Source organism: Sporothrix brasiliensis, assembly GCF_000820605.1.
Source record: "Sporothrix brasiliensis 5110 chromosome Unknown Cont21, whole genome shotgun sequence".
NCBI lineage: Eukaryota > Fungi > Ascomycota > Sordariomycetes > Ophiostomatales > Ophiostomataceae > Sporothrix > Sporothrix brasiliensis.
Window position 1 is genome coordinate 1312751 of NW_024467140.1, and position 13082 is coordinate 1325832.

The window sequence follows — 13082 nt, forward strand, 5'->3', positions numbered from 1 at the left end:
GTCCTTACTTCACGCACGTAGATAGCTACTTCACTGGGACTCTCCCTCTATGCAATACACACATTTCCAGTGCCTTTGTGATTTACCCTCTCGCATGATGTTATATTATACTATAGGTGACAAGATGCTTTTATATTGTATTCCTATCCTAAATAATGGACCGTAGCTCCCAAACAGCCAAATTCAAACAAAGTATGGTACTTCTCCAAACGAAGAAAAACCACAGGAATGCTTCGCCTGCGCCAATGCTTGCCCTTTCCGTATATAATCGTACACAAACATACCGCAATGCTTCCATCCACCTTTCCATCTTCGCTCCCATTCAGCTCTGGGTATCATAATATCAATCTCATGTCTGCTTTATGCACCATTCTTTTCCCCTACCGCCCATACGAAGGCGCCTCAAACGGGAACGCCTCCTCGATCATCCGGTTCGCCGACATTGACAGCTTGCTCTTCTCCTCAAGCGATGCGTACTGAAGGTCGTTGAGCGACGTCGGCGGCGGCAGCGGCGCCGCCTCGTCCGCCTCGCTAAACACAATCGTCTCCAGCACCGTAAAGTTGGTCCAGTCGATCCGCGCCAGCTCCTCCTTGGCCACCACCCGCGCGTGCTCCTCCTTCTTGCGCTGCGACGCCTCCCAGTCCCGGTACGCGATGCGCTGCTTGGCCCGCAGCAGGATCGAGAAACGCTCGTCGGCGTTTTTGCGCAGGAGCGCGAGGCGGTCCGCCGACGACGTCGCCGGTGCCTTGTCGCCCTCGCCCTCGCCCTCGGCCGGGGCGGCCCCCAGGTCCTTGTGGATCAGCGTGTACTGGTCGACCATGTGCTGAAAGTAGCTGTGCAGCGAGTGGTTCGGCAGCAGGAACTGGAACTGCGCATTGTTGACTTCGCGCTGCAGCAGCTGCGTCATAAACGGCCGCCCGTGCACCGCCACAAACGACGCCGCCAACCGCAGCACATCCAGGTCCTTGGCGTTCATGATGGGCAGGCGTGCCGAGAACGCGTAGTCGGGCGGCTTCTCGGGGCCCTTGGGGCCGTCGGCGGGTGTGCCACTTGCGCCCGCCTGTGCGGCGCCACCCCCGGGCGTGCTGCCGGCCCCGTCCCCCACCCGACCGGCCGCCACAGCCGTCACCCGCCCTGACCTGTACTCGTCTTTCCGCCATTCGTAGTAGGCGTGGAACGCGTCGTCCGGGTTCGTCACAAAACTGAATTTCGGGTTGTTGCTGTGGTTCTCGCGCAGCCGCGCCTCAATGCCCGCACCGCCCCGCACCGCATAGCCCGCCGTCTTCTCAATCACCTCGCGCATCTCGCCCGGCGGCGGCATGATCACGCCGGCCGGCGGCTTGATGCGGTCCAGCGTCGCGGTCGCTGCCGCCACCGCGGCCGACAGCGCGGCGTTGTCCGACGCCATTGCAGGGAGGACAGAGAGGCAGGATACGAGCAATAGAAGAGGTGCGACGGTATTGAAAGATTGGACGGAAGAACAGGGTGTGCCGTTCGGTGGTCGTGAAGCTGTTGTCGTGTGTCGTTCGATGGGGGGTGATATAAGAAGCGTTTTGCGTGCAAACCCGCTATAAAAATTCGCGAGGCGAGCACACGCTAGTGTGGAGCCTTGTCTCTGCAAATATGATCACGTGTCATGACTAATAAATACAACGGGCTGTCAACATCGTTTGACAAACATGAGACGAATGTCAACAATGACATTATAAGTTCGGGGAGGCCACTGCATGGACTCAATTTTACTTTGAAGAACTGAAAATGCGCTGCTCCACAAAACTAAACGGGGTGTTTTCTTCTTCTTGGTAGAGCTGGAATAGCTGGAAATCTGTCTCCCTCGGTAATGATATTGCTTTGCTACTCAAAATACATACACGGATATTTCACGACACGAAACAGAGCAAAGACACAATTGTCGACACGGTCAGATCGCATGCTCGGGTTTTGAATTGTGTCTATCTGGCACAGGCCAGAGCGCGAGGCTGACGTTTCTGGGACAGCGATGAAGGCCGTTGGCCACCGCCCAAACCGAATAGGCGGGGCAAGCAGCTGGGCCAATAGGAGCACTAGTATGATGATGGTCGACAGGCGCTGTGGCCCCCGCAAATGTCAAGTCTCCCAGTACGACATATGAATACGAACTAATTACGTCGTAATACTTCTGACTTGGAATCGGATGTGGCATTGCGCAAAACGCTCAAAACACGGCACACGACCATCCACTGCATTCTTTCGGCCTTCTCAGCCGCCTGTCGCGCTCTCGCACGCCCATCGCGCATCGCCAGCAGGCTTCCCCTCACTCGATAGAAGCCCCCATTTGCGATCGATATCGTCTCAACAGGCCGCTGCCTTGACGACAGCCTGCTCTCCTCTTCCATTCTCAGGCTCCAGCCTCACCCTCGCACCCAACCGTCACAACGGCGTCACCAGCAAAAGACACGTCCCGCCCACCAGCCGCCAGCGCCGGCGTGGCATCCCCCACCTCTCCGTCCGCTCCGACCTCCCCGACGTCCCCGTCCTCGTCCTCCTCCCCGCCACCCGCCTTCGCCAGCTCCCTTCACCGGCCCATCATGCAGACCCTCCCCGAGAGCCGGCCACAGTCGTTTGACGAGATCTACGGCCCGCCCGAGAATTTTTTGGAAATCGAGGTCCGCAACCCCCGCACGCACGGCGTCGGCCGCCACATGTACACCGACTACGAGATCGACTGCCGCACCAACATCCCCGCCTTCAAGGTCCGCCAGAGCGTCGTGCGCCGCCGCTACAGCGACTTTGAGTACTTCCGCGACATCCTCGAGCGCGAGAGCGCCCGCGTCACCATCCCGCCGCTGCCCGGCAAGGTCTTTACCAACCGCTTCAGCGACGACGTCATCGAGGCGCGGCGCGCCGGCCTGGAAAAGTTTCTCAGGATTGTCGTCGGCCACCCGCTGCTGCAGACGGGCAGCAAGGTCATGGCGGCCTTTGTCCAGGGTACGTTGAGAGAACCTACGGAGCTGCAGGCAAAGGACGTACTGTGTGCGAAGCAAGACTGCTGACATCTACAGACCCCAACTGGGACCGGAACGCGTGGTAAACAGACGGGTCATTTTTATTTTTTGACTTGAAACCTTGACAATGCGGGCGGGGGAAGTGGACGAGACGTGAAAATGATGGGACGGTGAAGTGAAGCAGCGCAAAGGGGATGAACGTTTGTTGTAGCGGTTGTCCAGCATCTCCTGTCGTGATGCCTACAGTTTCTGTTTTGTTGTATTCCTCCTACTCCTTTTTTTGTCATTGCAAATATTGTCGTTTTGTGCTTCTTTACTTGTTTATGCCTATCCATAGCTATGATTCATTCCTCGTTATCACCGGACGATGCGTTGCGACCTTGGCGTCTTTTGTTCACTTCTCGAGCTTTGAGAAACCTGCTTTACCTCCTACAGCCCTATAGTTGACCCATGCACTGTACATCGAACAAGAATGGCACGCAGCTGAGTAGTATTAATCATCAAATGCAAATATCTCCAGTTCAAAGGTGCTGATACAGATAGAGTTCATCACAGCTGAGTCAACCATGGCCTTAGCCGCAGGGCTTGTAACGCAGCTTGATCCTTGACAAGCTAAACATTTCGGAATATGATCACAATGGAGCAGCTTCTGAAAGATACAAAGGATGTCCAGTACAGCTCTGCGTCTTATCGTAGGAGTTTCATGTACCACGCACGTTTTGCAACAAATCGTACCAAGTTCACGAGGCAGGCGGCAGAAGCTTTAGTGGGGCGACCGTTGTGGCTCTTTCCCTGGGTCCGTCTTCTTCATGCTTACTTCGTAGTCTTGTGGTGTCAGGGAAGTCACATTCGGCGCCTCCTTCCCTCGAGACGTATGTTGTGCAATGTGAAAAGAAACTGCCCAAATCGTACGAGACAACAACAAACGATCAAAATTGCCTCATACTGCCTCCTCGTCTTCAACGCGCAAACCATCGCCTGTGGCCGCCTTTCCGTCGTTCCATGAATCTTAAAACAAAGCTTGGTCCACCCGCTCCCCAGCGCTTTGGCTCAAAGCGGCTAATCCAACGTCCACCACCCGCGCAACCGACGTCAGCACTGGCCAATCCACGCGCTAATTGCCTGCACACGGCTGAAAGTCGCCCAGAAGCAGAAGTACCAAACAGGACAGCAGTTCATCTTTGGCGGGCACGAAACCGCGTCCTTTCAGCGAAGCTCCCGCAGTCCGCTTATCGAACCTGCCATCCCTCCTTTACCCTTGCACTGGTCTGCAGACGGATATGGAACTGCGGACTTCGTCCGATCACGCGTGAATTTGAGTGGGAACCAGCGCGCGGACCGAATCGTCTCCGATAGCGAACCTCCTACGGATCCCCTCCCTCATCCCAGCAACGGCCGGTCCCTCCTCCGCCATTCTCGACCGCCCCCCACTATTTGCAAGACGTTCCTCTGCCTCAACCGTCCTCCACCGGGCCGACGTCTCCGCGACCATGGCTAGTTTCACGACCTTCCTGCTCGTCTACCTCTTCGGAGGCCTGACGTTTCTCCCTCTCCTGCTGGCGGCGGCTATCTATGCCTGGACGCGGCCTGTGGAGTCAGATGCACAGACTAGCTCGGACCCGACAACAAAAGATGGCGGTCGCTTACCGACAGGGCAAGACAACTACAAATACGACGGGTTGGTTCTGCCGGGTGACGACGTCAAGACGCTCGAGGCTGTACGGCGAGAACATGCCCAGGAACGCAGCGACGGCGCGGCCAAGAAGCACAAACACCGCCAGGACCCGGCCGACGACTTTGCGACCGCCGGCTACTTTGCTGTGCACCGCAAGTATGTTGCCATGGGCGGCAACCTACGGCCCATTGAGCGCGGCTCGTCGGTGGGCGCGGCCGAGGTCGCCCCGCCCAGTCCCAGCGTGTACCAGACCTTCTTCCGCAGCATGCTGAACAAGAAATCCGACCCGACCAAGGTCGAGGTCAGTAATGCCGCCAGCCCACGGCCCAAGAACGCACACAACATGTTCTACGTCGTCCTCCGCCACGGCCATTTGATCCTTTTTGACGACGACCAGCAGGTGGACGTGCGCCACGTCATCAAGCTCGCCGACCACGACGTCGGCATCTCCTCAGGCGCCGATGTCGTCCCTGAGGGCGAGCTCTTCATTAAGCGGAACGCCATCCACCTTGCGCCCAAGAACCACGAGCGGGCAAAGGCTCATAACGCCCCGGCACCCCGACCCTGGTTCTTTTACTGCGAGAACTGCTCCGAGAAGGAGGACTTTTACTTTTCGCTGCTTCGCAGCCTGGACAAGGCACCCAAGCCGCACGAGATCGACGTCCGCCACCTCACATCGTTGATGGAGAGGCTGCACGCGTCCGAAGAGGCCGCCGACATGCGCTGGCTCAACGCGCTGCTTGGACGCCTGTTCCTCGGCGTGTACAAGACGTCGGACGTCCTCAAGTTTGTCGAATCCAAGGTCGTCACCAAACTCTCACGCACACCCCGACCTGGCTTCATCTCGAGTCTTGTCGTGCAGCGTGTCGACATTGGCGACACGACCCCCCAAATCACATCGCCCCGCCTGAAGAGCCTGACCGCCGAAGGCGAGTGCATTGTCGAGGCCGATGTTCGATACACCGGTCGGTTCGAAATTGACCTGGCTGCCACTCTCCGCGTGAGCACGCCCATCGGGCAGCAGGAAGTCAAGACATCGTTGGCGGTCGTCTTGCACCACCTCGAGGGCCATATGCTGTTCAAAGTCAAGGGCCCACCCAGCAACCGCATCTGGTTTACGTTCCGCCACATGCCCAAGATCGAGATGGAGACACGCCCGATTATCATGGCCCGCCAGCTGACCTGGCCCGTCTTTATCCAAATTATCGAGGGAAAGATCAAAGAGGCCATCTCCGAGAGCATTGTGCTCCCCTTTTGGGACGACACGCCTTTTTTCCCGACCGAGAAAAAGGCGTACCGCGGCGGCCTGTGGGAGGACGCGTCGGATGCCGAACACGAAGGTACAGCCATCCGGACAGAAGCGGCTGGTGGTGTTCATGTCGAAACCGGTGCTGGGATCGATCCACCATCGATGGACACAGGCCATGCTTCTGGCACCGACACGAAGACGGCGTCCACGACAGGTGTGGCATCGAACACGCCAGAGAACGACGAAAACGTCTCGCCTGCCGTGTTGCGCCTACGGCGTCTTAGCAAGACCCACAGTGCCCCGACCAGTGGCACCGCGTCGCCAAACGCCCCGGCAACCGCGGCATCGGGCGAGTCTGCCATTTCGGCAGCAGCCAAGGTCATCAATAGAAAACAGCGCTCAGGTGATGCCAGCGAGACGAGTTCTGCCGGCATGCCTCCGCCCAAGAGGTTCTCCCGTACAACGTCTTCTCTTGCCAGCCCGTCGGAACCCATCGTCGGCACAGATACATCCCATGCCGAGGCGTCCATACAGTCGTCCTCGCCGCCGAAGAACGGCAAACCGAACACGGCCATGTCGTGGCTGTCCTCCGGCACGCTCCGAAGCAGAAAATCTAGCGTATCTTCCATGGAGTCGAGCACGGCTGGGCAGACTGCAAGCCGTGCAACCGATAGGCTGCGCAGCAACAGTAAAGACGAAGAAGACGAGGGGGGCGACTCTATGTTCCCCGTCAGCGACGCGGAAACGCCTGGCCGAGGATCAAAGGCTATGCGTGCTGATGCCGCTACGACTGGCGACGGCAGTGAATCGGGGTCTCTCGATGACCGGTCTATCAAGTCACGATCTGGGCGGACGTCTTCCACGTCGTTGGCGGGCATGGCCGGTTCAGGCTCAGGCCCCATATCTTCGCTCGGGCCCGCGTCTTCGATGGAGCCATCCTTCACTACGACGATTACTTCCGACTCCGGAACGCCTCCCGCCAAGCGCAGTGCCGTTTTGGCTGCGGCCATGACAGGTGCTGCGCAGTCGGCCAAACGCTGGGGCATCAATGCCTTGCAGCGCCGTGCGGCGGCGGCTGCTGACCGCAAGGCAAAAGCAAGCCTAGAAAGCCGGACGGCGAGCAATGGCGAGCCGCTCGACCTTAGCAAACCGATGGGTGGCGGAATGCCTCTCCCGCCCCCGGGCGAGCCTTTGCCCAGGCCCGGCGAGCTCGCTCTAGCCAAGGATGGAACTTCTTCTACAGCTTCGTCACCACCACCTCTGCCTGCACGGATCACGCCGATTAAGCGCCGGCCGACGACCGAATCGGTGTTTCACAGCCAGAACCAGTCACAGATGCATGTCCCAATGCACAAAGAGCAGCAAATCAAGAGGAAAGAAGTCCATTCGCAAGCGCCCGTGCGGAAGCCGGTTCACCAGGACAGCAATACCCCTCCCCATCAACATAAGCGTGCACAATCGACGACGTTTGATGAGATTCTGGGCCTGCCGCAGCAAAGTTCACCTGCAAACGGACACCAAGCGCAATACATGTCGCGTTACGACGAGCAGGAGAACATGATGGTCGTTGAGGCGCCTATCGACTCAGCATCCGACGAAAGCGATGAGGACGAAGCCCCAGTCACCCGTGACGGAGAAGGAGAGTCTCCTAGCCATGAAAGTAGTAGCCTACACGAGCCAGCAGAGCCGCCTCATCACAATCCCGCAAACGAGACGAATGATATACCCCGTGCTGAGGCGGACAGCCACGAAAGTGCTGAAACGACCAGTGGCATTCAAGACGGCCCCGAGAGGAGCGGGCGTGAAAGTCCTACCCTGGAAGATGACGAAGACAAAACGAATGGCGGCGTTGGCGATGCACAGTGGGATACTTTGGCCGAGTCTGTTGCCAGTGCCTTGCTCGGAAGCGAAGACGGTCAGCTCTCGAAGGCGCATGGTGCTACAGAAGCGCACGATTCGCATGACGAACCAGAGAAGAGAAGCTCAAAGGCCTCCCTGGTTGCGACTTTGCAAGAAGACGATGAGGATTCCGTTGATGCCAAAGAAGCACCGGCTGCTCCCCTTGAGAATGAGCCAGCTTCGACCTCTACATGAGAGACAGCACCTGATGATGTAGTCTTATTGCCTGCTTTGCACTCCACTTCTGTACGATATGATAGCGTTTGCCACAGGAATGGTCTGTCTTCTTCTTTTATGTTTGTCTGTATAGGAGCCTGACAAATATAAAGCTTACGGGATGTCACAGAGTATATGGATCCACTCAAATGGAAGGCATTGTTTTCAAAGTATTTCACGTTCTATAAATGGCTGTCATTGAATCGCTATGCAAGTGAGTACGATGATAAATACAATACAAAGAAACCCCGGCACGGGCGCGAATCCAAGGCCGCGTATCACATGGACATATCAGTCGTCCCGCGAGCTCCGTTCCTTCTTCCGTTTCCGCGGCGGCGACGAGTCCCTTCGCCTCCGGTCGTCGTCGGACGGTGCGTCACCCTCGTCGCCGGCTTCCTTGAGCATTCTCCGCTCTCCGCGGCCACTGTCGGCCTCCTCGTCCTTTTCGTCCTTTTCGTCGTTGTCGCCCCAGTCTCCCAGTCGCTGGCGCTCAGCACGCTCCCATGCAGCCTTGCCGTCGGCGCCCGTGCAGTAGCTGTTCCGCACAAACGAATGGCAGCACGCATAGCCCCACTGGAAGTTGCTCCACCAGCTGCCCCAGACCGACGTGTGGTTGAGTGGAAACACGTCCTCCGCGTACTTGGAGCGGTCGGCACGCTTCGCCTGGTACTTGTCCTTGACGTGGCCGGACTCGTCGTATTCGACAAAGTGCTCCGACGAGGCCACGGCCGTGGCCAGTAGCGCCGCCTTTTTCTTGGCCGCGAGCTGCACCCTGCTCTCCTTCTCGTCGAATCCGGGAATGTCGTCGGACGGAGCGACGCCGTACTTTTCCCGCATCAGTTCGTCCATCTCCTTTTGCTTCCTGCGCGCTTCTTCTTGGTCCATCTTGCGGCGGTGCGCGGCCGCGGTCGGATTGGCTTGCATGTGCAAACTGGCGTCGCCGGTCTTGTCGTGCACCTCCCAGGCGTACCGCTCGGCCTTTTCAAACGCCTCGGCGTCGCCGGAGGCCTTGGCAAAGTTCTCCTCGGCAAAGAGCCGCGCCGAGTCGTCGAGGAACGCACCGCCGTCCACAATCTTGCGCCGTTTCGGGTCGTACTTGGCCGAGTCGACGTCGAGGTTGACAAGGTACCGCGCCGTGTCTTCGCGCATCCGCAAATCGGCCGCGCCGTTCTTTCGCGACACGCCCAGCTCCGTGTCTTCTGTGTACCGCGTGCCGTCGTCGCCGGCCGCTTGGACCAGCGCGCCACCGTCTCCGCCCTCTGCGCCATCCTTGCCTGGGCCGCCACTGCCGCCACTACTACTGCCGGCGGCGGCGGCCGTGGCTTTCTCGACCAGCACGCGCCGCGCCTCGTTCATGCGCTCCCGCTGGGCCATCATGCCTGCATAGTCGCGCGGGTCGAAGCCCAGCCACCGGTCGCGCTTCGCGTCCCAGCTCAGCTTGACGTCCTCGACCAGCTCGTCCGCCTGGATGTCCTCGCCCGTGTACTTGGCCAGCCGCGCGCGCGGGCGGTGGAAGCAGTCGCGCTTGGCGTGGCTCATGGAGCCGCAGTTCTCGCAGGCGCCCTTGCGGTACTTGGTGGCCACAGGCCCGGCATTCTTGCCGCGCTGGTACCACTTGGAGTCCTGCTCGGGTTTCCGCAGGCGCTGGTGCTCGAGGTAGTCGCGTGAGCCGGAGCGCGTGATGTTGGCGGTGCCCTCGGCGGCGCTGTCGGCGGCGGCGGAGGCGCTCTCTTCCTCTTCGTTGATGGCGTAAAAGGGCCGCTTCGTGATGAACTGCGGGATGTAGACGTTCTCCTCCTTGCGAGACGGCCCCGTGGCGGAGCGCGAGCCGCCGAGACGGTCGTCGCGCTCGTCGGGCGACTGGCGCCCGAGCATCGACATGGTGGCGTATGTGTGTGTGTCGACTTGTTTTCGGGCAGGTAGAGATATTGAAAGTCGATTGCTGCTCGAATCTCGGCCGATTGTGTGACGCAGGTTGTCGTCAGAGCTTTTGCTCGAAATGTCGAGAACTGAAGGGGTCTGCGACAGCGTGTTCCAGGCAGGGCTGGCAGTGGGCACCAGAAGAAAAAATAGGCTAATAATTCAGGCCTCGCCTTATCGCGTGCTATCGCCACCCAGCGCGGTCTTATCTTATCGCCGGGCCACTCCCTCCCATTGAAACATTTTTTAGGCCTGTTCTGACCGCGACGCATTGCCTACCCAAATTTCGGTGCCTCTTGCTCTAGGATAGGTTTTCTTTTTCTTTTTTTCCTTCGTCTTCCCACAACACCCCTTCCCCGGCGACCCGGCAGCCTGCAATGTGACCAGCAGGCCACTCCGAAACCATGTCACAACGAGCCATGTCGCAACGCGCAACCTCCGACGGCCTTGTAGGCTTCACCGAATCCACGGCGCCGGTCCGGCCACCAAAAGATGCGCCGGAGGCCTTCAACCCGCCTGGCACATCCCATGTCGAGAAAGGCGCCACGGCGCAACAGCAGCAGGAACTGCAGCAGCAGGGCCATGGCGTGGCCGTGAAGAACGCAAAGTCGTGGTCCCACATTGTGGCTGGAGCGTACGTCTCATCCTGCTTGGCTACCCGTCCACTACTATCCTGATCTAACAACTTGTCATTCTTACAGAGTCGGCAGTTTGGCCGCCGCAACAGCGACAGCGCCCTTCGATGTCATCCGCACACGCCTCCAGTCCGATTTCTACCAGCAGCAACTGCGCGCCTCGCAGATTGCCCGTCCAGCTTCACGAAACCCCATCGTCGCCGTCTCAAAACACCTCGGCGAGACGATGCAGATCTTTGTCACGGTCAAGCGCGTCGAGGGCTGGCGGGCGCTCTTCAAGGGCCTGGGCCCGACGCTGGTTGGCACCATGCCCGCCAAGTCCATCAACTTCTTTACGTACGGCAACGGCAAGCGCATCATTGCCGAGCAGGCCCACGTCAGCCAGGACACGCCCTGGGTCCAGCTCGTCGCGGGCATCTTTGCGGGCCTGGTGACGTCGACGGCCACCAACCCCATTTGGCTGATCAAGACGCGCATGCAGCTCGACAAGAACAGCGCCGACGCCAACCGCGGCATCGAGCGCCAGTACAAGAACAGCGCCGACTGCGTGCGCCAGGTGCTGCGGAACGAGGGCATCCGCGGCCTCTACAAGGGCATGACCGCCAGCTACCTGGGTGCCGCCGAGTCCACGCTGCACTGGCTGCTGTACGAGCAGATGAAGCGCGGGCTGGAGCGCCGCAAGGCGCGCATCGTTGCCCAGGGCCGCAAAGAGAACGCCTGGGACCAGTTCGTCGACTGGATGGGCCCGCTGGGCGGCGCCGGCGCGGCCAAGCTGTTTGCCTCCCTCCTCACCTACCCGCACGAGGTCGTGCGCACACGGCTGCGGCAGGCGCCCATGGCCGACGGCCAGCGCAAGTACACGGGTCTCGTACAGTGCTTTGTGCGCGTGTGGCGCGAGGAGCGCATCCCTGGCCTCTACGGCGGCCTGACGCCGCATCTCTTGCGGACGGTGCCTGCGGCCGGTATCACGTTCGGTATCTACGAAATCGTGCTCAAGATGCTCAACGCGCCGGAGCCATTATAATAGGCGCAGTTCTTAACAAAGGAAACAAAAAAGAAAAGAAAGAAAGAAACCCACGGTAAAGAATACGACGGCGACGACATTTGTATAACATGACCGAAAACGGGCTATCCAACGCAGGGCCCTTCTCACTCACCACTCCCCATTCTTAATGTATAGCTTGGCCGTGCAAGGCTTCAGCATGATTCGGGTACATATGCACGGGGACACATTCTCTCTCTTTGGCTAATAGACGGGGCCGGTGGTTCAAAACGAGAGGCACTTTCTGAGGCTGCATTGCATTGGCGTTTTCGGGTCTTGATTTTCATAGGAAAACATCGCATGGGGGTTTGTATAGTTACCAGCTACTATAGTTCCATTAGATTCCTCTCAGTATTATAAGTCTATACGATACATTTTCAACTTCTATCATTTTTGCTCTCATGTCGTTACTTACCATACGTCAAGTGACAGGTGTTGGGGCTATTGTTTCTTTAGAGGAGTCTGAAATAAAATACTCAAAAAGTAACACGATAATGCAACAGCGTAACAACTTGACCCAATAAAGACAAATCTATATTAATAAATACAGAAATAAACACTTAACAGTATTAAAATACCATAAAAATATAAGAAGGGATTACAGTCGTTTTATTTGAGATACTCTGTCGCGGTGTTTTACTTGGCGCCGTTCTGCCAGTCGCCACCGCCAAAATCTTTAGAAGCATTTTGGACATCCAATGGAAGTAACCCCACGCAAGTTTTCATGCCGACATCCGACGACACTTGTGAGCGGAAACAACAACCCAAGGCTTCCGCATTCCTTTCCAGAAGTCCCACCACGCTCTGTCGTCATGCAGCCCCCAAAGGATGTCGCTCCGAGAGTCCGCATCCGCGGCATGATCCTCACGGCCGGCATTGCCGCCATAACGATTGTCGGCACGCTTGTCGGCGCCGGTCTCAAGACGGATATGGAGGCCAAGGAGGTAAGAATATCGGAGGCACCTCGTTGCTTGCACCCCAGAATACGTGAATGCTGACATTCTTCTAGAAACGTAAGATGATCAATCAGCCTGCCGGCGAAGACGACCTGATTGCCGCTCTGGAGACCCGCCGCCGCGGCCTTGTCCAGACCCGCGCATCGTGGGAGAAGAAGGCCGAAACACTCCGTGAGCGCATGGAGAGCAGCGCGCAGCGCAGCATTGGCAGAGGAAGTGCGGGCGGAAGCTCGACGTCTGGAAAGTGAGAGACATTTGCTCGCTCAAATAGAAGACGCATCCCGACTATGCACCGTGCACGCCACCCATTTTGTCCCCGATGGTTCAAATATCGGCCATGTACGCTACGGAGGTGGCTAGGCACAAAGCTCCCAACACGCCGGTAGCCCTATAAGGAAACAACGAGCCGCGGGGGTCATGGCGAAACTCATCCGAGCCGTGCCGATGTGCACGATACCGCACTGGCCACGTGCATCAATGAGGCACTGTACTGTACTGTTGCCGT

The 13082-nt window shown here is 58.2% G+C and overlaps 6 protein-coding genes across 6 annotated transcripts; 4 read left to right on the forward strand and 2 right to left on the reverse strand.

Moving 5' to 3' along the window:
• Positions 1 to 380: 380 nt before the first annotated feature.
• Positions 381 to 1409, reverse strand: SPBR_05149 (pre-mRNA splicing factor; the record flags this gene model as incomplete). Its single annotated transcript, XM_040763426.1, has 1 exon — positions 381 to 1409. One exon carries the CDS (start codon positions 1407 to 1409, stop codon positions 381 to 383), a length of 1029 nt encoding a protein of 342 aa, XP_040615409.1.
• Positions 1410 to 2568: 1159 nt separating this feature from the next.
• On the forward strand, positions 2569 to 3071 carry SPBR_05377 (uncharacterized protein; the record flags this gene model as incomplete). The annotated part of the gene is made up of 2 exons (XM_040763654.1): positions 2569 to 2968; positions 3043 to 3071. 2 exons carry the CDS (start codon positions 2569 to 2571, stop codon positions 3069 to 3071), a joined length of 429 nt encoding a protein of 142 aa, XP_040615410.1.
• Positions 3072 to 4475: 1404 nt separating this feature from the next.
• On the forward strand, positions 4476 to 8003 carry SPBR_04589 (uncharacterized protein; the record flags this gene model as incomplete). Its single annotated transcript, XM_040762866.1, has 1 exon — positions 4476 to 8003. One exon carries the CDS (start codon positions 4476 to 4478, stop codon positions 8001 to 8003), a length of 3528 nt encoding a protein of 1175 aa, XP_040615411.1.
• Positions 8004 to 8315: 312 nt separating this feature from the next.
• SPBR_04934 (pre-mRNA-processing factor SLU7) lies at positions 8316 to 9905 on the reverse strand (the record flags this gene model as incomplete). Its single annotated transcript, XM_040763211.1, has 1 exon — positions 8316 to 9905. The coding sequence occupies one exon, from the start codon at positions 9903 to 9905 to the stop codon at positions 8316 to 8318; it is 1590 nt and encodes a 529-aa protein (XP_040615412.1).
• A 443-nt stretch (positions 9906 to 10348) lies between these two features.
• Positions 10349 to 11603, forward strand: SPBR_05038 (solute carrier family 25, member 33/36; the record flags this gene model as incomplete). Its single annotated transcript, XM_040763315.1, has 2 exons — positions 10349 to 10578; positions 10646 to 11603. The coding sequence occupies 2 exons, from the start codon at positions 10349 to 10351 to the stop codon at positions 11601 to 11603; spliced, it is 1188 nt and encodes a 395-aa protein (XP_040615413.1).
• An 830-nt stretch (positions 11604 to 12433) lies between these two features.
• On the forward strand, positions 12434 to 12825 carry SPBR_05409 (uncharacterized protein; the record flags this gene model as incomplete). The annotated part of the gene is made up of 2 exons (XM_040763686.1): positions 12434 to 12565; positions 12652 to 12825. The coding sequence occupies 2 exons, from the start codon at positions 12434 to 12436 to the stop codon at positions 12823 to 12825; spliced, it is 306 nt and encodes a 101-aa protein (XP_040615414.1).
• Positions 12826 to 13082: the final 257 nt, after the last annotated feature.